This window comes from Phaenicophaeus curvirostris, chromosome 14, assembly GCF_032191515.1.
Source record: "Phaenicophaeus curvirostris isolate KB17595 chromosome 14, BPBGC_Pcur_1.0, whole genome shotgun sequence".
Lineage (NCBI taxonomy): Eukaryota > Metazoa > Chordata > Aves > Cuculiformes > Cuculidae > Phaenicophaeus > Phaenicophaeus curvirostris.
The window spans coordinates 19,320,235-19,344,146 of NC_091405.1; the positions used below are offsets into that span (position 1 = coordinate 19,320,235).

At 46.1% G+C, this 23,912-nt stretch overlaps 1 protein-coding gene across 3 annotated transcripts in view; it reads left to right on the forward strand.

Moving 5' to 3' along the window:
* PEPD (peptidase D) overlaps nt 1-20,427 on the forward strand; it is a 126,691-nt gene extending 106,264 nt beyond the window's left edge. For all 3 annotated transcript variants that reach the window (XM_069868512.1, XM_069868514.1, XM_069868513.1), the window contains 3 exons: nt 2,765-2,949; nt 11,862-12,053; nt 19,776-20,427. In XM_069868512.1, the coding sequence (XP_069724613.1) occupies nt 2,765-2,949; nt 11,862-12,053; nt 19,776-19,925 (527 nt within the window). In that variant the 3' untranslated portion in view covers nt 19,926-20,427. The remainder of the gene's footprint in view (nt 1-2,764; nt 2,950-11,861; nt 12,054-19,775) is intronic.
* Nucleotides 20,428-23,912: the final 3,485 nt, after the last annotated feature.

The following is a 23,912-nucleotide window of genomic DNA, read 5'->3' on the forward strand; positions in this document are numbered from 1 at the left end:
CCTGCAGGAACTCAGAGAGCTGATGTGAGAGCTGCTTGTGTGGAACTTGTTTAGTTGTGGGCTTTAGTTGTTTTTTAACTGCTTTGTCTCGTTGCAAGAATTTTAACGTGGGGTTTGAGCTCTCCACCCCACCACGGTCAATGCGAAAAACCAAAGTCCCCAAACGTCAAGCAACCGTCATGAATTTGGGATTCCTTGTACAAAATGTTGCTCATTCAGTTTTGTTTAGTCGGTTGTTGTACTTAACACCTGCAGACGCTGCCCTGTGGTGGTTCTGGGCTCTATCCAAAATGCTGCCCCAGTTCCAGGAGAGAGCCCGGAGCTGCAGGCTTTCCATCCAGCGTCATGATTTATTTTGCAATGGAACTTTTTGCTGTCCTCATCCTCTAATGAAGTTGATAAGGTGGATCAGAACCAGCACAGATAGAGAACAGAGAGCTCTGGAGGGGGAAAATAGTCATGTTTTTTTCTCAAAGAGAGAAAAAGATAAGGCTAGAGGGGAGGTGAGAAGGGGCGCTAATGGGTTTACTCAGGGTTTGCAGCCACAGCGGTCGGTTCAGTCAGGGCAGTGATGTTGTGTATCAAACTGTATCAAACCTCTGCCGACAAATGGATGCATGACTTTGGTAGTTCCATTTCTGATCAGTTTAATCCTTGGATCTTTTCCTTAGTCTGATAAAGTTCGCTGTATCTCTGTAGTGGCTTTGGACTGGGACAATACCAGCACAGCTGTAGAGGGGAGCTGGATTACAAACAGCAGGCACCTTGTCTTCAGTTCTGCTCTCAGGCACCTCATCTGAAGCTGATTCAGAGCATCTGGAATATGATTGTGTTTTGCCTTACAGCAACGGAATTATGACCTTCATTTATATCAAAAGAGCATGAGGCTTCAACTAGTTGACCAGGGTCAGACGTTGCACATGGCTTTGTAGTCATGGGAATGAAAACAGAAGACTCATAGTCATACTCAGCTAAGAAATCATGAGAGAGATCTTAAAAGAACATCTAGTGTCCCCAGAAAGAATACTAAAGACTTTTAGAGCAGTTACAGTGGACTGCAAAGGGCAGAAGCTGAACTGGGAGTTACAGACAGAAATTCTGCATTCCCAGAACTACAAAAAAAGCAAGAAACCAGCTGTGATTCAATAGTGTTTCCAGTTTGGTATCACTAATGTCAGGGCAATAGATTGCAATGATTTCAATTCATCATGCCATAGACTGGAGCTTGTTACGGGAGCTGTGAAGCATGGGTGAATCTAGAGAAGTGAAAATTGCAATACAGTCAGTGTTTCAAAGAATAAATTCTGTTAAAGTTCAGCTATGTTGAATGCAGTTGTCCAAGCCCAACTGGTCATAGTTTTATTAATTCTTACTGAAGGAAAATCTGAATTCCTTTCTAAGGGAGAGAAAACACAAAAGTAGCACATTTTCAATAGCAAGACTGCCCATTTTGTGGATGAGCATCATGTACTTGGGCACTATTGGCTTTTGTGAGGAGAGAGCAGCCGAGAGTTTGTCCAGTGCATTGTGCCACACACCTCTGTCTTGGGTGAGAAAGGTGCTTTTTCAGCTGTATCCATGCAACAGGCTAAAAGTTTTGATCTCTGGGTGATCTAGTGGGGAACGGGGGGCTGCCCATTAACTTACATGCAGGGATGACTCCCAGTCAGCGTAATGGGAGCACAAAGGTGCATCAGTTTGTGTGTGGACCCTGTGCAAGATGCAGCAGCCACTTGCTCTGCAGTTTTTTTCTGACCTTTATATCAGAGCTGTGTAAGACAACCGAGTTTTATTTAAGTACTCCCCTAAGATGATTGTATTTCAGCCTTTGAAGCCTCGGTACTTTCAGCAAAAAGTGCTAATGTAATTACAATATGACATTCATCTTCACAACACCCTAGAGCTGCGTGTTTACACGGATTAAAGCAAATGGAACTTGATGGGGTTTTGGTCTTAAAAATTGCTCTTTTTATTTATTTAATCATGCCAAAATTGAACAAGGAAAATATTCTTCTACTGTACCTTAGCCCTAGTTGTCTTGACTCTGCAACCGCTCTGTTGATGATGACTCAAAGCCATGGTGAACTAATTAAGACAGTGTTACTAACAAAAGAGCTGCTTTCTTCCTCCCTCCTCCCCCCAGCAGTTTGTCAAACAAAATTGCATCCTATACCAAAATAATAGAAATCTAATGTATCCTGGCACTCTGTCTCTGGTCAACCAACAGGATTTTGTAATGCTGTTTCGGTACGTGTATTAGAGGGCTTGTGTTATACACAGCCCATTAACACAAGGGAATCATTAATTTCTGGAGAATGTCTTTCCCAGAAAGATGTGGGCTTTAAATCTCCTACGTACAGAGAAAAGCACCGTCCATCCCAGATGTTCTCAGTGGATATGATCGTTATCGAAAATGACAGGAGAGCAAGATTTTGTGCTCTGTGTTTTAAATAACTGCATTTTGTAGTTACATTCATTTAGAAAACTCACTGCATAACCATGCTTAGATACAGCATCTCAACAGCTTTTCATGTGGATCTGGATTACAAGGTGCTGCTCTTTCTCTTGTTTGTAGTTTTCTATATTTCATGTGCATGCTAAGATAATTTTGCCTCGTTTCAAGTATTGTTGTGCAACGCAGTTGCTCTTTTCCACCTTTGTTTCTATATAAACAAAGGGCACATGTGTTACATCTGCCTTTTGAGAGTCGTCTTTAAAAACTTTTAGCAATAGTTAACTTAGCTGCTTGTTTCTGCTCTCCAAGGGGTCGCCTGGCCTGATATGCACCGTCTGGCTGACAGAGTCCATCTGGAGGAGCTGACTCAAATTGGCATTCTGAAAGGCAATGTAGATGACATGGTGAAGGTTCATCTGGGTGCAATATTTATGCCACACGGACTTGGACATCTACTTGGAATCGACGTGCACGACGTTGGAGGCTACCCAGAGGTTTGTGTTAGTCCATTCTCAACTGCCTTGCAGATTAACCCCTCTCAATTCAATCAGCATTTCTCTTTGATTATGCATGATTAGCCAGTTGCAGGTTCTCGGAGGTGGAGCAGATGTGCATTTAAGTGTGCCTTTTTCTGGATGTGATATTTTATGCAGTTTACTTTAAGGGACTTTATTAGTTCTTTAAAACATAAATTGCTTAGGGGGAGAAGTCAACAGATGCTGCCCTTTGGTCATTCTTAATCTGTTCAGTTTATACATGTATTGTGTTGTTCCTCTGTGGGTCACTGCTGTGACATTGGTCACTCAAGCACGTGCTGTGCTGTGACAGAGAGCACCTCAGTCTACCTGAGACTCGTAGTGGGGAGACTCACTTGCTCCATTCCAGATGTGAGACAGCTGTGGGAGCACACTACCATATCTGGGTGAGTAAGTCCTCGTGGCTGTGTCATATGGAGACAACCTGGCTCATATCCCTGTCTTGAAATTTGATCTCCAGGGTTTACATGGGCACCAAGGTAGGCACCTGGAGTGAGGATAGAAATTTAAAAACATCCATCAAGTCTTCCAAATGTGAAAGCATAACTTGTTGTAGTCTGAGCACTCATGGATACCCTATCCCTGGAGGTGTTCAAGGCCAGCTTGGATGATGCTTTGAGCAACCTGGTCCAGTGGGAGGTGTCCCTGCCCATGGCAGGGGTGGGATTGGATGGGATTTTTTTTCACCCAAACCATTTCATGTTTCTGTAAGTACCTTTTTGCGTGGATAACATGATGGTTCATGACTGTGGTCTGAAAGCAGCGTGGGTAAAATAATGTAACCAATGAGATGTTTGCTATGATTCTAAAACAAAATCTCTAAGGGGACTTAAGCTTAAGGTTTGAATAAAGAAAGGAAATTTACAGCAGCTTCGGAAAGATTTCTGAAGGGTTTTCTGTGGTTTGGTTATATGAGGTTGACTCTTGAAGGGTTTTCAATAATATGATGTGAAAATGGATCATTTGCTTTCTCTCTTATGTGAGTCGTTCTTTTACAAGAACCTGAAAAAGAAACTAAGAATGTTTCTAGCTAAGTTTAAATGTGTTTTGGAGCTTGTTTGTGCTGAATGTACACGCTGTGTGACAGCTGCTATTGCTGGTTTGCTTTGCCGACAGGGAAGAAACAGTATGTAGTATTTGAGGGTACTCGTTATGTTCACAATGTAATTATTGTTGAGACAAAATATAGCGATGACAACATATTGGCATCAGCTACTGAATTGTCCATGTAAAAATGAAACAACAATCAAAAGCAAACCCTGTTCCGATATTAAGGTTTCTCCACTAGCTAATACAGAAAGGATGGCTGTTGCCCCTCTGTCTCTTCCAAGTACAATTTCGCCGTGCACAGAGGCATTCAGCAAACAACAAGGGATGTAATTACTTGGAGAATTCATGGACTTCAAAATCCAGGACCCTGGTGTTACCTGCCTTTGCTGAGATTGGTTTTGCTTGGGTTGTGAAGAACCTTGTGTGAGCTGAAGCTCACGTTCAGGACTTCGTAGGGTAGAGAGAGAACTAAATTTTCAGAACAAGTGAGAAGAATTGTGAGAGTGTAAAGCACCAGGCTGGGGTTTTATTTAGAAATGGCGTGCTTTGAAGGTTGGAGAAAGTACCTTAGGTTCAAGGGAGATTTCTACAACTGTTTGCTGGGAGTACAGAGCAGCGGACCCTCTACACCTTCTGTCTCGGCAGGTTTCAATAGTGTGGCCTCTGAACTACAACGTCGGTATTTGAAACTAATTTATAACTTATCTGATCTATTATATAATTTAAAGATTGTTTTTCTGAAAACAGACCAACCCATCCACAGTTTTTAAAGAGCAACCTGTTATAGAAAGAACGGGTTTAGGGACTGTATGGTCAAATAAGCTGGGCTCCCCACTTTCATACTTAATGTGTAAAAATGCCGGAACATATAGAGAATTAAATACCTGCAAAGATTAGAATTAGTTGCTTGTATAGATGTGCAACTGCATTCTTACATTAAGAAAGTTTGCAGGGCTAATTTACTTTCAAAATCCAATGCTAAATAGTGAATTACCTGAATATGGGGGAAGCATGTATGTCAGCTCACAAACAAACAGCTCAGTCCTGTGTTTGCACCTAAACATGCATAGAGATAGAGGGGAGGTGTCAGCTGAGTTAAAAAAAATTGGGGTTCTGCAGAAGGGCAGCCCCTTTAAACTGTTTCTGGGGCATTAATTCTGCCTCTGTTAGACCCATCACTTCTCTCTGACCCAAGCCACGGGGTTCCCTGTGCTGGGTCATTTGTGTTTGGGTGTGGGAGCACCTGACGGTGGCAAATCCGCAGCAAAAGCCTGTCAGTGGGGTGAACTTTATTAAGCTGCCCCAGGCTCAGCTCTCCTGGGAGGCTGGTCCCCGAGCCACGGGGCTGCGGAGCCGGGACGGCTCGGGGAGGCTTGGGGCAATGTGGTTTTTCCCAGGTAGATTGAAACGTGAGCTGCTGGGCACCGCTCCCCGGAGTCAGAGTTGTGTCTGTATTAAATGCGAGAGGGCTTGTGGTCTGCATCTCCTTATTTCATGAGAAAACACATTTTGAAGACATCCAGTACACTGCAGAGTGATTTTTGGTGCGCTTTAAATGTTTCCCAGCTAGCGAGGTTTTCACAAGGAATTTCAGACAGCCCTGTGTGTGTTTGTTGTGCACGGAGCCCATCCCTGTAGTATCATGCTCCTTTTTTGAGCTGGTTGAGAAGCAAGTTATTTGCTTTTGGCTGAGGGAATTTCTGGGAGTATTACAAAGGATTTTTTAAAAATCAAAACTTTCCAAGTGGATATTATTCCATTATTTTTCCTCAAGTGTAAACAGTTACATTTGGAATAATACAATAAGTTTTCATTTCCTAATTTTTATCCGTCACAGAGTTTTGTGCGTTCCAAAAAAACTATTTCCAGACATTGTTAGCTTAGATTAGTTATTCATTAGTAGCCAAAGATTTCTTTTTTCAAAATTGGCAATAATAAGTTTTCATCTTTTCCAGTAAAGCTGCTTTCACATGCAGCACCAAACAAGCATTTTCTGCCTCTTTGACAAGCACTGTAAAGAGCTTGCACATTTTCTGCAAAGGATACTCTGGAATATTGGAAAAATATAACATTTCCCTTCTTTTTTTTTTCCAAAATAAAGAATAATAGGTTTTGACCAGCAATAAACACAACTTAGCAACTGTGTTTAAGGCAAGATATTTAAAAGGCAGTAACCACCAGTATTTCCCCTTGAAGCACGTAAGTAAGTGTCCTGATTTTCAGAAGTACTTGGCAGTCACAAGCTCCTTCGGGAATCGGGTCTCCTGCAGTGCACCATGGTGTTCCTTGCAGGGAAACCAAGCGTCGAACACTTCTTTGAAAATCTATCTTCTTCTTCTAACGACAGCTTGAGCAGCTCTGCAAATCCAGCCCCAGTGGTACCAATCACTTCAGAAAATCTGGCCCTCAGTCAGACAGAGCCAGCTTCAAAGGGGGAAAACTCCGCTGGGCTTAGTTTCAGCTCTAAAATTTAATCATGGAGATGGTTTTCCCACAGTCCTTCATTTGTTTCTGGGCAAATTCGATATGGGATATAAATGAGGGTTTGTTCCTGTTACAGTGGGGAAGATGTGGTAGGTGATCCCAAATTTTAAGACCCAGAGGTAGCTGGGGCTGCAGTGTTCATTTAAATCTACGTTCTGCGTCTCTAGATGCTCGAGTTGATTCAATTTCATGTTATATTAATTGACTGTAAGGCTCTAAAGGATGCTAAGTACATTTGATGGCTTTCCATAATAGTAAGCCAGTTAATTGAAGTTAGGTTAATAACTACTGTGATTTTAACATCTTGTGAATTGAGTTTCATTTTGATTTGTCTTTTAAAATTACAAAATCTACCTTAGTTTAAAGTTCTAATTCAAGTCTCTATTCTCATAAAAAGCTGATCCCGTCATTGCTGTTCTGCATCAGCAAATTAAGGGTAGAGGCTTGGTTTCATTCTGGAATTATCCTTGTCCTTCCCTTACTGAGCACGCCTGGGAAACATCTCTGCTGCTCGGAGAGGTGCTCAGCCTGCATCTGGCTCTAACACTGAGCTCACTCCCAGATCCCAGGTGACTGTCTGGGGGTTCAGGTCACCAAACCCACTAGAGAAAACAGGAATAATCTTGTTCCTTTGCTTTTTCTGGCCAAAATTATTTTCCTTATGTATCCCACTTCATGCTGAAGCAAGAGATTGGATTTTTCTTTGTGGTTAGCGTCATAAATGATGCATTAATGTTTTTTTCCTTTAAGAAGCAGAGGATGAGGTGAATTTACTGAGGAGCCCCAGCGATGCGAATGGCTTCACTTGGACCTGCAGACAGGGAGCAGCCTCGGGGGGGGGGCGGTTATGGGATCAAAGAGTACAAAGGCCTTTCACCCGTTCTAGCTCAAGGTTTTGTTCCTGGAAGTGATCGTACACCATGAGAAAAGATTAGGAGGAAAAAACTGCTTGCTTCTGCTTTACGGGTCCCTTGGAATCACTTTGGTTTTGATTCTTTGAATTCCTGCATCCAGGGCCGTATGGTTATGTGGCAGAGTTGCAGGCAAGAACAACAGCGGTGAAGATTTTCAATTCTATAGCATTTCCATGCAGAGCAGCTCTGAGTCTAGAATCACAGACTGGTTTGAGTTGGAAGGTACCTCAAAGCCTATCCAACCTGGCCCTGAACCCCTCCAGGCACGGGGCAGCCACCCCTGCTCTGGGCAGCCTGGGCCGGGGCCTCCCCACTATCATTGTGAAGAATTTCTTCCTAATGTCTGATCTAAATCTCCCCTCTTTCAGCTTAAAGCCATTCCCTCTTATCCTATCACTCCATGTCCTTGTAAAAAGTCCCTCCCCAGTTTTCCTGGAGCCCCTTTCAGTGCTGGAAGCTGCTCTAAGGTCTCCCCAGAGCCTTCTCTTCTGCAGGCTGAGCAACCCCAACTCTCTCAGCCTGTTCTCATAGCAGAGGTGCTCCAGCCCTCGGATCATCTTTGTGGCCCCTCTGTATGCATATTTGCATGCTTCCTAATCCCAACTTATTCCAAAAATAGATCTGTATTTTATATTCCTGCACACTTAATTTGAACTTTTATTTTGCTTACATAGTAATGAAATCAGTTTACATAATAATTCTCTCATTCCCTTGACAGTCCTTACTGCCTAGACATGCTGGGGTTTGTTACCTTACATGAACCATTAATTGGAATCTGATGTTCTTGGCAGGAGTACAGTCGCAAATGACAGTGTCGTACATCTGTGCTTGCTGTGGGGGGAGTGTCTCAGTTTTAAAATGTGAGCAGAACCTCCAAATAAGATCGATCTCAGAAAACAATCTTGAGTATAATCTGTTGTTGCAGTGTACAGGAAAACAAACACTTCTTCAAAAAGTAGTTTTCCCAGAATATCACTGGGATTCTGTTTTTTCATCATAGAACCATAGAATGGTTTGGGTTGGAAGGGACCTCAAAGCCTATACAGTCCCCCCTGCCCGGGCAGGGACACCTCCCACTGGATCAGGGGCTCCCAGCCCCATCCAACCTGACCTGGAACACCTCCAGGGATGGGGCAGCCACCCCTGCTCTGGGCAGCCTGGGCCAGGGCCTCCCCACCCTCACAGCAGAACATTTATTCCTAAAATCTCATCTCAATCTCTCCTCTTTCAGCTTAAAACCATTCCCCCTTGTCCTGTCCCTGCATTCCCTGATCCAGAGCCCCTCCCCAGCTTTCCTGGAGCCCCTTTCAGTACTGGAAGTTGCTCTAAGGTCTCCCCGGAGGCTTCTCTTCTCCAGGCTAAACAAACCTAGGAATAAATATTTTGTAGATTATTCTCCTCGTGTTGTTGTCCTTCAGCCTCACAGCAAGTTGGAGTGGGGCTGTCCCTCACTCAGGGTTTGCGTGGCTGTGCACATGCAATAGCCAGAACCTGTCTCTCTCTTCATCCTTTTCACATGTTTCTTGGTGAACATATTGCTGGCACCTGTGAAAAGGCACCATAGTCTTCCTCGCTGCAAGGTGATCACTGGTGTCCTGCTTGCTGGTTTCGACAAGCCGAGCAGTGCTCCTCTTTCTCCGAACGCCCATTAGAAATGTTTTCATGGAAGAGCTGTAGCTCCTGCTGTTTACAGTGACTTTAGTGCCTGCAAAAGCCAAAGACCTGCAGATAAAACCAAGAGCCAATACACCTTAGAGCTGAGGTAGGATGGGGAAAATAAGAAAAAGAGTTTGTGGATTCCTTCTAGAGAAGTTGAAACGTCACTTTGGGGCGAGCAGTGATGCTCAGGTGCCTTGGGAGCCCTCCCAGCGTTGCTGAGAGCCTGGAGAGCCTGCGCTGTGGAAGGAGGTTTCCAAATGTGAATTCCCAGGTCTTGCTCTGAAATTGTAAATGTGCTGCTAGCTTCTTGAAGGAAGCACTAAAAGTAGAATCAGCCTGCAAGCAGTCCAGACAAATTATCTAAGGGTTGCTTTAACGCTGGTACAGAAGTAAATGAAGTGGGCATCAAGGGTTGATCATCACACCTGGTGTTAAACCTTATTTGTTTAAAGAAATGGCAAAAAAATGCAGGTGCCGTGCCAGGGCTGCCTTCAGAGGATGTTTGCCATTGTTTTCCTCACTGCGTATTCATCTTTCTCACATCTGTCTTGGATTGACTGCCCAAGAAAAGGCATTTACAAGTAGAAGTGAAGAGAAGTGTACTTAAAAGCCAAATACGGGTTGTTTGTTGTGAAGCAACCGATAGATAATTGGCAAGACACCAAAAGGTCCAGACACTAATCTAATTGTTTACAGCTCATGGAGAGATTAATCCACAAGATTGGATGTCCTTATTTCCTTTACGCATTACAATGAATGTGTGAGATGCCAAACCCCATGGGGCAGCAGCGGAAAGAAAAATGGCTCCATTTCAGTGCAGTTGTTGTTTCAAGCTTAGAAATATATTGATTCGCTTTGGATTTTGATAAGAACATAAATACAGAGTGTTTTGCTTAATATCAGAGTATTCTTGTTTCCTAGCCCCAGTAATACAAAATCGTGCTTTCTTATTTTAGTGTAATATAATGCTCTGTAAAATTCAAACCAAATATATGAAATAAAATATGTCGAATACACAGTGAAAACGGTCAGGATGCTCCCAGTGGCTTGCGAGGGCGTCGAGAACGGCAAATGCTCTGCAGCACTGAGAGGTGTGCAAAGCCACCCGCAATGGCCAGGCAGGCTGGCTTGGAAATCTCGGCTGCTCAGAGGCGCTGGGCATTGGAACAGAATAAAGTCAGGAAGGGGAAAAAAGCAACCCTGGAATTGCTTGAGTGACCAGTGAGAATAAAATGAACACAGCTGAGTGGCTGTTGCAAGCGGATTTTCTGTGGAATACTCTTTCTGTGGAAGGTATTTTCCATGATTAGGGTGGGGAGGCCCTGACTCAGGTTGCCCAGAGCAGGGGTGGCTGCCCCATCCCTGGAGGGGTTCAAAGCCAGGCTGGATGGGGCTTGGAGCCCCTGATCCAGTGGGAGGTGTCTCTGCCTATGGCAGGGGTGGGACTGGATGGTCTTTGAGGTCCCTTCCAACCCAAACCATTCTATGATTCTAAAAGTAGAGCAGACAGTGCAGTGGGGCCCTATCCCCTTGGAAGAAGGAGTGATTTGGTAAGATGAAAATGTAGCTGATGTGCAGGGTGTGTTTCTACCACCGCCGCCCCTCTGCCATGGGTGGCAGAAGGACAGGATGGCGGCCGCGATGCCGGGCACAGAGGGTGGTGCTGGGGAGCACACTTTGTCCTGGAGAAGGAGGATGTTTCATCCTTGTGATACCAGTCCTGCTGCTGGTGATGCTGAAAGGAGTTGCCCGTTCTGCCAGTAAGTAAAATTACGGTGCCTTTGGCCAAAACCGAGTTTGGAGAAAGCTACCTTTAACCAGATAAATAATGCCTTGGTCTGGCAGACCTGTTAACCTCTGACTCGCTGGCTGAAGCAGAAGAGCTCTCATGAGCAAAGTGTGTGCGCGTGTTTGCAAGTGTGCGCCTGGGAGCTGTTTACTGGCCATCACCCTATTTTGTTGTTGAAGTTTTTGCTACAGTTGCAAAGAATTTTCAAAAAGCTAATGGGAATGAGATATATTTGTTCCAATGTTGCAATACCTGGCACGTTTTGGGGAAGAAAATTAATATCCTGAACTAGTCTTTGCAGTGTTTCTAATTCCTTGACTAAGCACGTCCTCATATATCATTCTGCTTTACTAGCTTTTGGGAAGAAGAGAATGTTTTGCTAGTCAGGACTTGTTTTGACTTAGTTTTTAATAATATCAGTCAGCGTGATGTTGCCTGAAAGTCTGAATCTGACAAAAGTTTAGTTTTAAATGGGCTGCTTTTATGAGGTCATGTGTAGACTCATTGCTCCTGAATCAAGATTATAAATGTGTAATTTTAATAACATTAGGTGAGAAGAAGCATTTGCATATCCTTGGAGAGATTGTTCTCTGCTGCATAGTTCAGCTGTTTCAGCCGTGACGTGGAGCAGGCACTTCAAGATTAGCTTAAAATATTGTATTTTGCAGGAGATTATAGAAAGAAATAGGGCAAGGAATTATTGTTTTCTCCCAAGGTAAAGAGTAACAGTACCAAGCACATCCAACACCAGGATCTCAGCGGTGCAAAAAGCAGTTTGGGTGTTGAGTTGAAAGTTGGTCATCGCTCTGAAAGCTGAACAAGGAACTGATGAGAGAGAGGCGATTGTACCGCTTCAGTCCTCTGCTGCCCGATTATTTTGTGGTTTGGGTGCCTTGTGGAGCAGTCAGCAGAGGAAGGCCTGGATAAAAGCTCAGCCAGGGATCCCTTTCTCTGACCCGGTGTCTGTTCCGCAGGGCGTGGAGCGCATTGACCTGCCGGGGCTGAGGAGCCTGCGCACCGCGCGCCGCCTGGAGCAGGGGATGGTGCTGACCATCGAGCCGGGCATCTACTTCATCGACCACCTCTTGGACCAAGCCCTCCGGGATCCTGCTCAGTCCTGTTTCATCAACAACGACGTCCTGCAGCGTTTTAGAGGATTTGGTGGGGTGAGTAACTCTTGACTGAGTGTTTTTCTGGAACTGGTTTTCTGTTTGTTCACCCTTACTTGAGAGGACATCTTTTGGAAGCTGTAACGTATTCACACAGGGCTGTTCCTGAAGCTGCATCTCAGGCCTTTTGACTCTGCAGACAAACAGGGGGGTTGTGTTACTTTCAGGCATGGTTTTATATGTGCAGTATCAGATTAACGATAGACCCGTGTTTTTCCAATGACTGAGATGCCCTCTCAGCACTGTGCGGTGATTTTCCAGGTAAGTGTTTTGTCTCACATGTGAAATGTGTGTGTTATGAAATAAGAGACTGAGATCCATACCCCAGAATTAGCTTCCCTGATGGCAGCACAGTCCAGTGCTCCCTCCCAGGGTGGAGGAGCCTGATGCTGTTTAAGTTGGAGAGGCAGTAGAGAAAACCAGCAATAATTGCTTACCGGATTATTGCTGGAACGGCATGAAACTTGTGAATGCAAAGGCTTCCCTGTTTTCCAAAGGAATGACTGATGGCCTTCAGGAGCACCCGTGCTCGAGGTACCGCGCAGCGGGCTCGGGCAACAGCATGGGCTCAGGAGGGCTGGCGGCTGGGCCTGTCTGGGGGTCTTGTTTGTCCATGCTCTCTGGGGCACATTCCCCGTTCAAAGCCACCACCCTTGCAGAGCGTTTAGCAGTTGCTGTGGCTTCCAGTAGGTTTTCATTTTAGCGAGACGAATATTTGAAGGGTGCTGCATTGTTCTCTGAGCTTCCGTATCCATGCGCAGAGAAGACAGAGCAGGCAGCTGCCGTGCCCCGTCCTCCTCATGGCTTTTCTCCTAAGTCTCAACAACGCAAACAATCGCTGGCAACGGCGGTGATTTTCTGGTATGAAAAGTCACTCATTAGGAATTGTCTGCTGCTGCCATCGACTAATTTATCACTGAGCGTCAGCCATGAGAGGGTAATTACTGTAATGCTTTTGGTTTGAGCTGGCTTTGAATCACCTGCCCTCACGGAAGAGCTGTGGGTGCTGTCACCAGCCGTGTGAGCCTGCCAGGCTCCCGGGCAGCCACCACGAAGCCTCCCTGTACGATGTGTGCGCAGCCTTATCGAGAGACACCGGACTTTACCCTCGCTGGTATTTAATTCGCTGCTGAGGTTTGGGATGTTATCTGTCTCTGTGTTGTTCGTTTACCAAGACTTGCCAGCAACTGTGAATGGCAGGCAGCTAACTCTGCATTTTCTACCTGTGAGCACGTTGTGTGTGGCACCGCACGCTGACGCAGATGGTAAAGAACACTGTGCTGCACTTGCGTAGCTTGACACCACAACAGAAACAGGTTTAACTGTCTTTACTTCCCTTGTACGGACTTTGTAGGAGTTGGCAGGGGGGTTGGAACTGGATGAGCTTTAATGTCCCTTCCAACCCAAACCATTCCTGTGCTTCTCAAGCGGTTGAATTGGTTCCTGATAAGCTTTCTCTGGAACTGCTCAGCAAAGCCGGTGGTTTTGCATGCGTTGCTGTGGATGCCCACGCTGCAGCCTGAGGCAAGCACGTGCTCACCTGCTGCCCTGTTTGTGTGGAGCAGGAGGGACAGCTCAGGATCTTCACCTTGGTAAGAAGTTGCTGCATCAGGCCCTTTTGTTCCAGAGATTTCAAGCAAAGTCGAACTTTCTCCCCTGTTTTTTGTTTAGCTTCCTGTAATGATGACTTGTAAGGAGAGCTGGCCAACAAACGTCGCTGAAAAGGGGAGCTGCCCAAAAAGGATTGAGCAAAAACCTAAATCTCCGATCCCCCTGTGAACAATACATTTTACTTAGAGAGAAAAAATAATAATACACACGTACCCTGAGCCAGATGTTGTCACTTGATTTTGTCCAGGAGAAGAATGGAAATCAAATCTGAGGCTGAAGTACACCCGAGTATTTATGAATTCTACACAAAAGCTGGATTATAATGCAATCAAAATCAATTTTTCCATCTTTATAATTCTGAGTTGATTCTGCATAAATAGGTGCTGTGATTTGTGCTGTGTAGTGTGCTTAGTTCTCTGCATGCTGGTTCATTCTTGTTTATCCAGAATGAGTGAGAATTTGTCTCAAAAGTGTGTCAGGAAACTTTCTCCCTATGTGATTGAAAACGATCTTCTGAAGCCCAGTGTTTTTTACTGACAAATATTAATAGTACAGGGGTTAGAAGTGGTGCGAATTCTAGCTTAAGAGCTCGCTACAGCCAGTCCCATTTTCCTTTAAGCTCAAAAGAAAAATACAAAAGGCAATAAGTAGTCCATTTCCCTCTGCAGAGCTCAGCACTAATTAAAATGTTCTTAATTTGGTTTAGTTCAATTCACTTCAGAAATGAACTTACATTAACCAAAGTAACACCACTGTAATTCTGAGTAAGACTGTCTGCGCAGGGGATTTGTGGATTTTAATGAATTCACCTTGAATTCGTGTCTTTCTTGGGCTTTGGCTAATCTTCTGGCCTGTGACAAGTCTCTGCACTGCGAAGAGAAGCTCTCTTGCCGTGCCAAAAAGGGCAAGACTGTGGCTGTCTATTGTAGTTCAGGCTGCCTGGCGTTGGCCATGAAGAGGCTGTAAAAGATGCGAGAGCAGGAAAGAACGAGAAACAAGAGGTTTTCCTTCTCCCGCTCTGCTCTGCTGCCGGCACCAGCACGGCTCCTGCGCTCGGGATGGGTCCGTCAGCAGCTCAGCCCTCCTGCGTCTCTGCCGCGCGGACGCCCCGGCGTCAGGGCTCTTGCGACACTGCCAGTCGGGCTTTTACCCGACGAGCTGCTGCGGGTGAAGCACAGATCCCGCTGGAGGGAGGCGAGATGGTTCACGGGGGGGTCTGCGTCTGAGAGCACGGGCTGCCCCGTCTCAAGCCCTGAACTCTTTCCTTGGTGGCTGCTGAGCTCAGTCCTTCCCAAGCTTCCTCGGCCAGTTCCGGGAAGCCACTCGCTCGTGTTCTTCGGTTCTCCATCTGCAAAGCGAAGGTCCGGTTTGCCGAGGCCGTAGATTCCGTGGGGCGCGGGCTGCCGCTGGCGCCGTGCCCGGCCCAGGGCACCTCTGCTCTGCCTGGACTCTGCCCACGCCACGCTCGTAAATAAACAGGGATGTGCAAACAGAGGGCTGGGGGTAGGGTTGTAAATATGGCTCAGGAAAAGCAGCCGATTCCTCAGGGAAAGGGAAACGCCGACTCCAAAGGCTGCCCTTTAGGGTTTGACATTCCCATTCTTCATAAGCTGATCCCTGATTCATGCAGTGCATATGATGTTTTCTCAAAGACCCAGTAAAACCATTCAATCTGGTTTTTTGGCCTTAAATATTCAGTCTCTGCTCGGGCTTTATTTTTTCCCTAGGATTTGTAGAACTAGCGTTAGACCTAATGTGGGATAACTCTGCAACTTAGAGAAAATGCTGGAAGACAGCTAAATGTTAAACATTGCTTGCTTTCATTGACATATTTTTCTCATTTACAAAGCCCAGGACCCTGAAGATCTGCTATTATTACAGTGTTTTCAAAACAACAGATCTTCACTTACTCGGGAACAAATGTTAAACCAAATAAAAGCAGGATATTTAATTGCTTCTACGTCTGGTTCCCAGAGCCGTGCAGTTGTCTCTGCCCCAATTTCTACTCTTCAGAAGGCTGAGCTCTGTTTCTGGGTTTATGGTGGAGATGTGTTGTGGAATGAAATAGTTTACTGGGCAATAAATATTATGCTCATCTGGTTTTTAACGTTTGATATCATGCAGCAGTGATAATGCTACACAGTATTTAAACAAGTTTTCACAGAAAAGCAGTTGTCATAATGAAATATAGAGCTTCCTTTAAGTTCTTATAGGAGAAGGGAAACTTGTAGGCAACCCAAAACGAGTGACTAGTGCTTATAAACCTTCTTTAACCCTTTTCTCTTAAGTTACCTAATTAACATAATTAGATTAAAATAAGAGTTCTTTCTAACCTGTATTTAGCTCATAGGTTATTGCTGCTTTTTTAGCCTGGATGAAGGGACTATGTGCCTGAAGCTTCTCTTTCCAACCCTATCAGTTGATCTAATAAAATGCGTAGCCTCGCCCTACTAATCTTGATCCTCATTTATAAAATGTTCATATGTGGACTTTTAAAGTAAAGCGTGCCTGACGTGAGGAGTTGCTTGTGAGTAAGAGGGAAGGCTGGCAGCATGGGATAAGAGTCACTGCAGCACAGAGCCTGTTTGCCACGATAGGAAAGGTCTTGACATTGGTTCTTTGTGCAGCGTGGTAACAGGGGCGTCCCGTCCCCAGCCCTGCAGCATTCCTGCCTGCCCCTGGGTTTGGAGTATGGGTAGCTCTGGGTCCTAACCAGCCCCCCTCAAATACAGAGGTCAAACCCTGCTCATGGTAAGTTTGCTCTATCAGAAATTATTGGTGAGTTGATGGCTGAGTGGAAAGAAGTCCCTGTGGCTCCATCCATCTGCCTCTGTGGGGTTCCAGCTATAAAAAGACACATGGATCCTTCAGCCAGACAGGCGTGTGTGCTAATTCTCTTTGTGGGGAAGGATGCGTGACCCACGTCCTGTTATCTTTTCTCACTACTCTAAGATCTTGCAGCGATACAATTGCTGCTTTCCACAGCCATAATCAACCAAATGGTCAATAGATTCATGTCTCCGAAGGGTTTTTTTAATCACATCTGGGATCTGTCATCATGCAGATCTGGACTGTTTAATTGGCCAAAATTGTTTCTTGATTCTCAAAACCTTTTTATATATGTCATCATCCAAAAGAAATGAATGAGTGCTACAACCCCCTTCCCTTGGAAGATAACACGGGAGGCTCTGGGGAGCAAGACTGTATTAGTAAGTCAGGACAAAGTGCGAGGCTGGATACAAAGCTGACAGCAGCCCTGGTGTTTAACTGCTGTGCTGTCCCTGGCTGTGCCCGCACGGCCCTGCTTGGGGACAGAGCTGGGTCCCTTGAGTTGTGCCACGTGACGGTCTGCTGCTGGCATTAGGTGGTTGTGCAATCAGGTCTATCTAGACAGATCATACCACTGCTCTTGATAAGAAAAAGGCATTTTAGGGACAGTCCTGGCATTCCTAGCCACTTCACCCTTGCAGGAGTGCTTTTTGAAGCACGCCATTTCACACCAAGAAAACAAAGCCTCCTCTGGGGTGTTTGCTGAGTGCTCTGAAAGCTGCTGGTGTAGCAAACTTCACACCTCGGCTTGCTGTTCCTTTAAGCTGTATCTGATTCCAAACCATTCTGTAGCCCTGAAACAAGCAGCACTGTTGAACAAAGAGCCTGCAAACAGGGACAGCTCTGAGAGCAAGTTTCATAACCCACTGGGAAAGGCAGCCCCGAGGCAGCGAGCCCTGCCAGGCAGATCCAGCATCTTTTGTCCATTTGGACAGAGGACGAGACCAGATGCCGAGCTCTCCTGTAGGGAAGGTTTTGCAGGTCCTATGGAGCTGCTTCTTGCTGCTGCTGAGTTTAAGCTCAGGGTGAAGCACGGAGGGTATGAAGGAAAAGATCAAATGCAAAGATTTCCTCCCCCTCGAGAACCTGTGCTCCTCTGCACTTGCGTTGCTTTTAAGGTTCTACAAAGGGATCTGGACAGCCTGGATTGATGGGCCAAGGTTCTGCATCTGGACAGGCTGGATCCATGGCAGAGGTTGGACTCAGTCATCTTTAAGATCTTTTCCAATGTAAATGACTCTGTGATTCTCAAAAAGTAATATACATTGAGACTGGCAAGTCTGTATTCTCTGCTGCAGCAAGCACCCATTTCAGGTTAGATTCATCCAGGCAGAGGAACGGTTAAGTCCTGGAGAAAGAGCTGGAGTGCAGCATTGGCAAACACCTTGTCCCACCTCTTAGCGTGGCTTTCATCTCTTCTGCTTCCAAGTCAGTCCATCCTCTCAAAGACTGCCCAGGTATTGGTGAAAGCAGGAGCCATGCAGCTGGAAAACACCAACCTTTTTCCACTCGCCCCCCTTTTCTTACTGGCTAAGCAGATTCATTGTGGCCGATATTTCTCTGTAGCAGACGCACTGGGGAATTTCAGCTCAAGCAGGTGAAGTTTTGTGAAGCTGGAGCAGCTCTGGAAGAGTCTCTCTCCATAGACAAGGTTCAGCTTTTGCGCTGAGTTTTCCTTTCCCCATCAATGCTGTGCCCGCTCCATTTGCACTGCTGTGCTTGCCACTGTGGTGCTTTGGCTCTTTCCATGTCACCAGATCTGTCATAGAATCATGGAATGGTTTGGGTTGGAAGGGTCCTTAAAGATCCCCCAGTCCCAACCCCAATGCCATGGGCTGGGACACCTCCTGCTGGGTCAGGCTGCTCAAAACCTCATCCCGCCCTGTCCCCTGGGTTCTGGCACTGCTGCTGTGCCCGGACCCGAGAGCCACCAGGACAGATACTGGGGCTGCTGAGGCAGGGGAGATGATTCACCTTTAGATGCAATGTGACCATCTTGCTGAATCCTTGGCTTATTTTTTGCTCAGCTTTGGCCAAATCCAAAGCAATGAATCAGAAAAAACCCACCCTGGCAAAATCTGTTCAAGCACAGAGAGTCGTTGGATGTGCTGCTGATCTCCCCTTCTGCAGGGAGGCACCAGCCCTTCGGGCACACTGAGTATAAAGAGCCTCGCGGTGTTCAAATTCACAGCTGTCCAAATCAAATGTGTGAACTCCATGGAGTTTGTTTATTTAATTCTGCTTTATAATACACTTAACTTGATACCAAGTATAAGAAATAATCTGGCAAAGACATCATTAAACAGTTTAATAAGGACTGGATGACTCATTTTGTTTGAACAAATGGATTATTTTGCAATCAGAAGTACAAATGTTAACCAGCTTTATTTTTAGCTGAAAATGTCAAGAGGTCAGAAACAATTAAAGCAACTGTAAGGTAGGAGTCCCCCGAGTTTGTGTTCTCTTGGATTTACACCTTACTAAAATTGCTTTTATTGCAGCTGAGCGACTTACTGACATTTTTCTGATAAGATAACGGGAAATGACTGCGTAGGCATATTTACTGGTAAGAAGAGATTAGAGTCAAACAGATACGGAGCCTACTTTTTATTTTAACAGAACAAGAGCTGGAAAACTGAGAGAATCTGCTTCTTTTTTCTTTGCTTGATTTGAAATGTAGTGATTGTGTTTGAAAAGGAACGTCTGATCTGCTTAGGGCTTCCTCCTCCGCTCAAAATGCAATGTTTGTGAGTATCAGCTACGAAATATTTTGTTGCAGTTTCTCCTTTGCAGGTTTATTGTGTTTAGAGAGTGTGATGGTTAAGTGCAAAGCACAGCTGAGTGCAGCTCAGCGACAGGAGAACAGACATCAGGAGGCACTGTTTGAGCTGTCCCTAGCAAGCCACGCTGGAGGCAAAGCCAGGGGAGAGCATTCCTTTTGCTCCTGATGTCAGGAAGTTGGGATTTATTGGCCCTGTGTAATTCTGCAGCGTGAGCTCACCGAGGCAGCATCTCGCTCAGCCTGTCTGTGAGTACGTGAGGCAGCAGAGGCTCCTCCAGAGCCACCTGCGGGGCCGTGGAGCCCGAGTGGGACGGGATGCCCAGGGCTCCGTGCCGCGTGCTGGTGGTGACGGGCAAGTCCGGTGCTTGCGATCTGTCGCTCTGCCTGGTGCATCCGCGCCGCAGCCTGAACCACGCCTTGTGCCTTCACTGCTTGTGCCTGATGTGCTTCCCATCCTCAGCTGGAATAGCCTGGTAACTGCGTGTTCTTTCTAACAGGTCCGGATCGAGGATGACATCGCAGTGACCGCCACGGGAATGGAGCTGCTAACGTGCGTCCCACGCACTGTTGAAGAAATAGAGGCTTTCATGGCAGAAGGCCAAAGCGGTGCCAAGACCTTCGACTGCCTCTCCAGCCAAAAGCAGTAAACTCGGGGGTGATACTTGCCGTCTCACACTAATCAGTCATCACTCTGATTTAATACTGCAGCATATAAAATAAAATGCATCAAATTCTTAGTAACAAGAGAGGCGGACGGGCTATTAGCTGGAGTGATGCAGCCATTAAAAATGCAGGTAGAAGGCTCTGCTGCTTGATACCCAGGTAATTCAAGGGCCACTGCTTGCCAAATGCCACCTGAATAACCTTGCTGGTTATCCGTGGGGCTTACATCTCTGTCACAGCTCAGCTCAGACATGTCTTGCAATTAAATCTGAATTTGTAAGACTGGGACTCTTTAAATCGAAATGCTGTCAGCATTTCTAATGATCTAAGTCCTCTCTTAAACTTCACCATGAGTATTGCAAAAAACAGAAGAGATATCAGCTGCTCTCAGTGGCTATAACAACACAAATTTTTCTTATGGATCTTATTTCAATGTCAATGGTGGAAGCAGAATGAAATTTGTATTAAAATTCACCCTTAGCATCATTTATGCTCACAACTGTGTTCGTTAGTCTCTTCCGCTCCCCTTCCTATTTGTTTATCTGACCTTTCTTCCAATTTGTGCTCTGGAAACTTTGACCCTTCATTAGCCAGGTTTTTCTGCTCTGGGTAGCGCGTGCTGGTCCTTCACGGACAGCCCAGTGATGGATCCATCTAATTGTTCCTTAAAGACGTAGATTGCTGTGGTGTTCATGAGCCTTGGAAATGGTAGGAAGGAGCATCCTTGCTGCAGGGATCAGGGTCATTCAGCAGCAGATGCTGTGCAGAATGACAGGTATTTTAACTGTCCAGTGTTAGCTGATTCAAAATGAAATCGTATCAATTTTATTTGGATACGAACAGATTAATAATGATCATAAAATGCTCTTCCATTCATGCAAGTTTTAAATTGCTCAGAAAAGCCTCTCTTTTACTATAGGTGTTCACTGGCCTGCAGGAGAATAAATGCATTTCTTGCATCATAAAATAGCACTGGTTGCTGTAACTACAGACAAATAATCTTGCTGGCTTTGTGAACACCTCCAAACTCCTGTTTGGTCTTCAGGCTCCACTGCAGTTTGGCTGCAAAGCCACTTCAGAACACTCCTCAGCCCTGCCGGCGGGAACTGGAGTCACAGCAGGATGCCCAGGCCTTTCTGGCTCTTCCCACATGCCAGGTGCTGATTTTCCCACTGTGAAGGGATCAGCTGACATCTCAGCATCTGGGTTCTGTCACTCACATCGTGGAGCTGGCCTGCAGGTGACAGAACCAGCTCTGAGCTGCTGGGCGCCCATAAGTGCCTGTTGTACATGGGGTGTACGACACAAGCGCTTAGATGAGTCAGGAACTCCTGCGCTGCTTTGTGCCCCTGACCTGGGACTGGGCTTATGTCTGGAATAATTTCCTTAAAAATTGTCAAATGTGTTGCTCTACAGGAGCTCTTTTTGCTAATTGGGTTGATCTGTGTGAGGAGAACCTGGTTTTTACTCAGATGGCTCGGTGACCCATTGCTAAATAGGAAACCGCATACTGGAGTCTGAAGAAATGCATTGTGAAATAATCCAGGGGACTTCACCCTAGTGTTTAATGTCACTTTATTAACAAAGGAGCCTATTTTCATTTTTTAAAGGTTGCTTGGTGCTGGTTTGTCAGAGGTAAGTGTGGGAGATATCAACTGTGAAAGGGACAGGTTTGTTCAGGACGTTCAGCAGTTCGTAGGTGCAGCCGTGCGGATAGTTCACTCTGCAGTGACCGCAATCTCGTGGCTCTGAAGGGTCCCACTTGTGCAGAGGGCACCAGGCTTCGGTAGCTCTGCAGGTATGAGAACACAGGAACGATGTTGGCGCCGCTCCAGATTTGTCTCACCCTAAAACTCCAGAGGTTTCTTTAATGCGAGATGATGTTCGTGGCCTCAGCGCTGTTCCCACTGCGTCCAAGTGCATTCCCGTGGCACGCTCTGAACGCAGCCGTGGGATCGCTCACGGCTCCGGGCACTCCGAAACCTGCCCTTGCTTGGGCTCAGTTACTATTTTAAAGCAACACTTCACAGATTCTTTTTTTTTTAAATAGGAGCACTTTGGCACTGTTTCAGCTGAGCCATAACCAGTGTTGTTAAGAGGCCTTTCCCGCCTGTGATTCATCTTGGCAATCAGCGGGCTGCGCTGCTGCAGAACAGGTCGAGCGATGCGGCGCCTGCTGCGCGAGGCAGAACTGGTTCTGCTTGGACTTGTACTGCGCACAGACCCTCCCGCGGGTTTGGGGGAGAGCGAGCGCTCACACCTCCGGCTTCGCTCTTCTGCACACCCGGGCGGCAGACGCAGGGCGGTCTGGGTCTCCCGTTTTCCTTCATAATCAGTCCCACGACTGTGAATTCTGTCCTCCCTTCAGAGGCCTGTTCTGCAATCGTGATCATTTTTACCTGCTTAAAAAGTGAATTAGAACTTCTGTCTACATTAGCACAGTATCGAGGGGGAAATGAGCCTTTCAAAAAAAGGCAAAGCGATATTTAATGCACTTGAGATGTATTATTGAGAGCAAATATGGGTTACAACAAACTTTCTTTTTGACTACATCAGGGTATTTTAGGCTGTTGGTGATCGTGTTTTCCCAAATGCCTTTTCCCCTTGGTGCAAACTCGGAGTTGCACGAAAATAACAGAAACAGTGCATTATGTTAAACAAGATGGTGTGTTTATAAAGGCCTGAGCACTTCTGAGCTGATCCGGTTTAATTGCAGCTGACCCCTAGGGCTGGATGCACTGCGGGTTTAGTGATGCTGCTGCAACTTGGGGGTATCGTTACCGTGGTCGAGCCTCCTTGAGCTCCTGGAGGTTGCCTCCCACGGCAGGGAGTTGGAACTGAATAAGCTTTAAGGTCCCCTCCAACCCAAACCATTCTGTGATTCTGTGGTAGTGAGAAAATGGGAATGAGGCTTCCTGGTGAAACATGTAGTGTTGTAACGTTCCTTGTAGTGATGGGCACCACATGCTATCACAGACCAGAGCTGGTGTCAAGAAAAAGGGCTCAAAATTAAAACCTAAGGTGGAGTGATGCTCCAGTTCTCTTGTGTAAATGTGTATTTATTGCAGCCCTTCCTTCCGGAGAAGAGCGACTCGTCCCAGTCACCACCTGTGCCAAACAGCGGGGGTGAGACCGCAGTGTTTTGCTGTCACCCAGCCGAGGCTGCTGCCCCGTGGAGCGCAGAGGAAAGCTTTGCCTCTGCCCTTGCTCCAGTTATTCTGGCACAAGGGGGCTTGGAATGACAGTGTCTTTCTTGCAGCCACACTCACACTGAGAGCTGACAATATGTTATAATCTTGGGTCCATGGCTTCACATATTGAGGTGAAGCGCTGCACGCAGCCTACATCCTTCCCTGAGCAAACGGCAGGCGTGGAGCCTGCCAAGCCAGGGATGGTGGTGTGCAAACAAAGGAGTAATTGTAACTCAGTGGGTTTGTTTTAAACAAGGAAGTGGAGATGGAGCCGTCAGGAGTGACAGGTGGAGAAGTCACCCTCCAGAGCATCGGGAAGAGGAGCACTCCCTCTCAGATTTAAGAAATCATTTTCACCAAAACATACCCCAGATTTAGGGTCGCTGTTCTGGTTACGGGCGAGGAGCTCACAGCAGCCTGTCAACCCACTGCAGCCCACGGCGTCTCAGTTCACAGAGCAGGGAAATGGGGAAGAGACCAGCTCTGGCCTTGGCACCTGCACAGTTAACAAACTGGATGCTTTTTCCTTGTAGAGTTTGCCATTCTGTTCTGCCTACCCTTAATCACACTACATTTTCAGTCTTAACTTTCATTTTTTTGTTGTTAGATCAGCAATTCAGCCAAAACTGTAATGATTTTCTGATTCTTTCCATTAAGTAAAAGCCCAAGGGGAGGACAGGACTGGAGACTGTGGCACTGATTTCTCAAAGACCGCTGCTCAAGGTGACACTTTCACATATAATGGAAATACCAAAGGGACAGGAGAAACGAGGCCAGCAC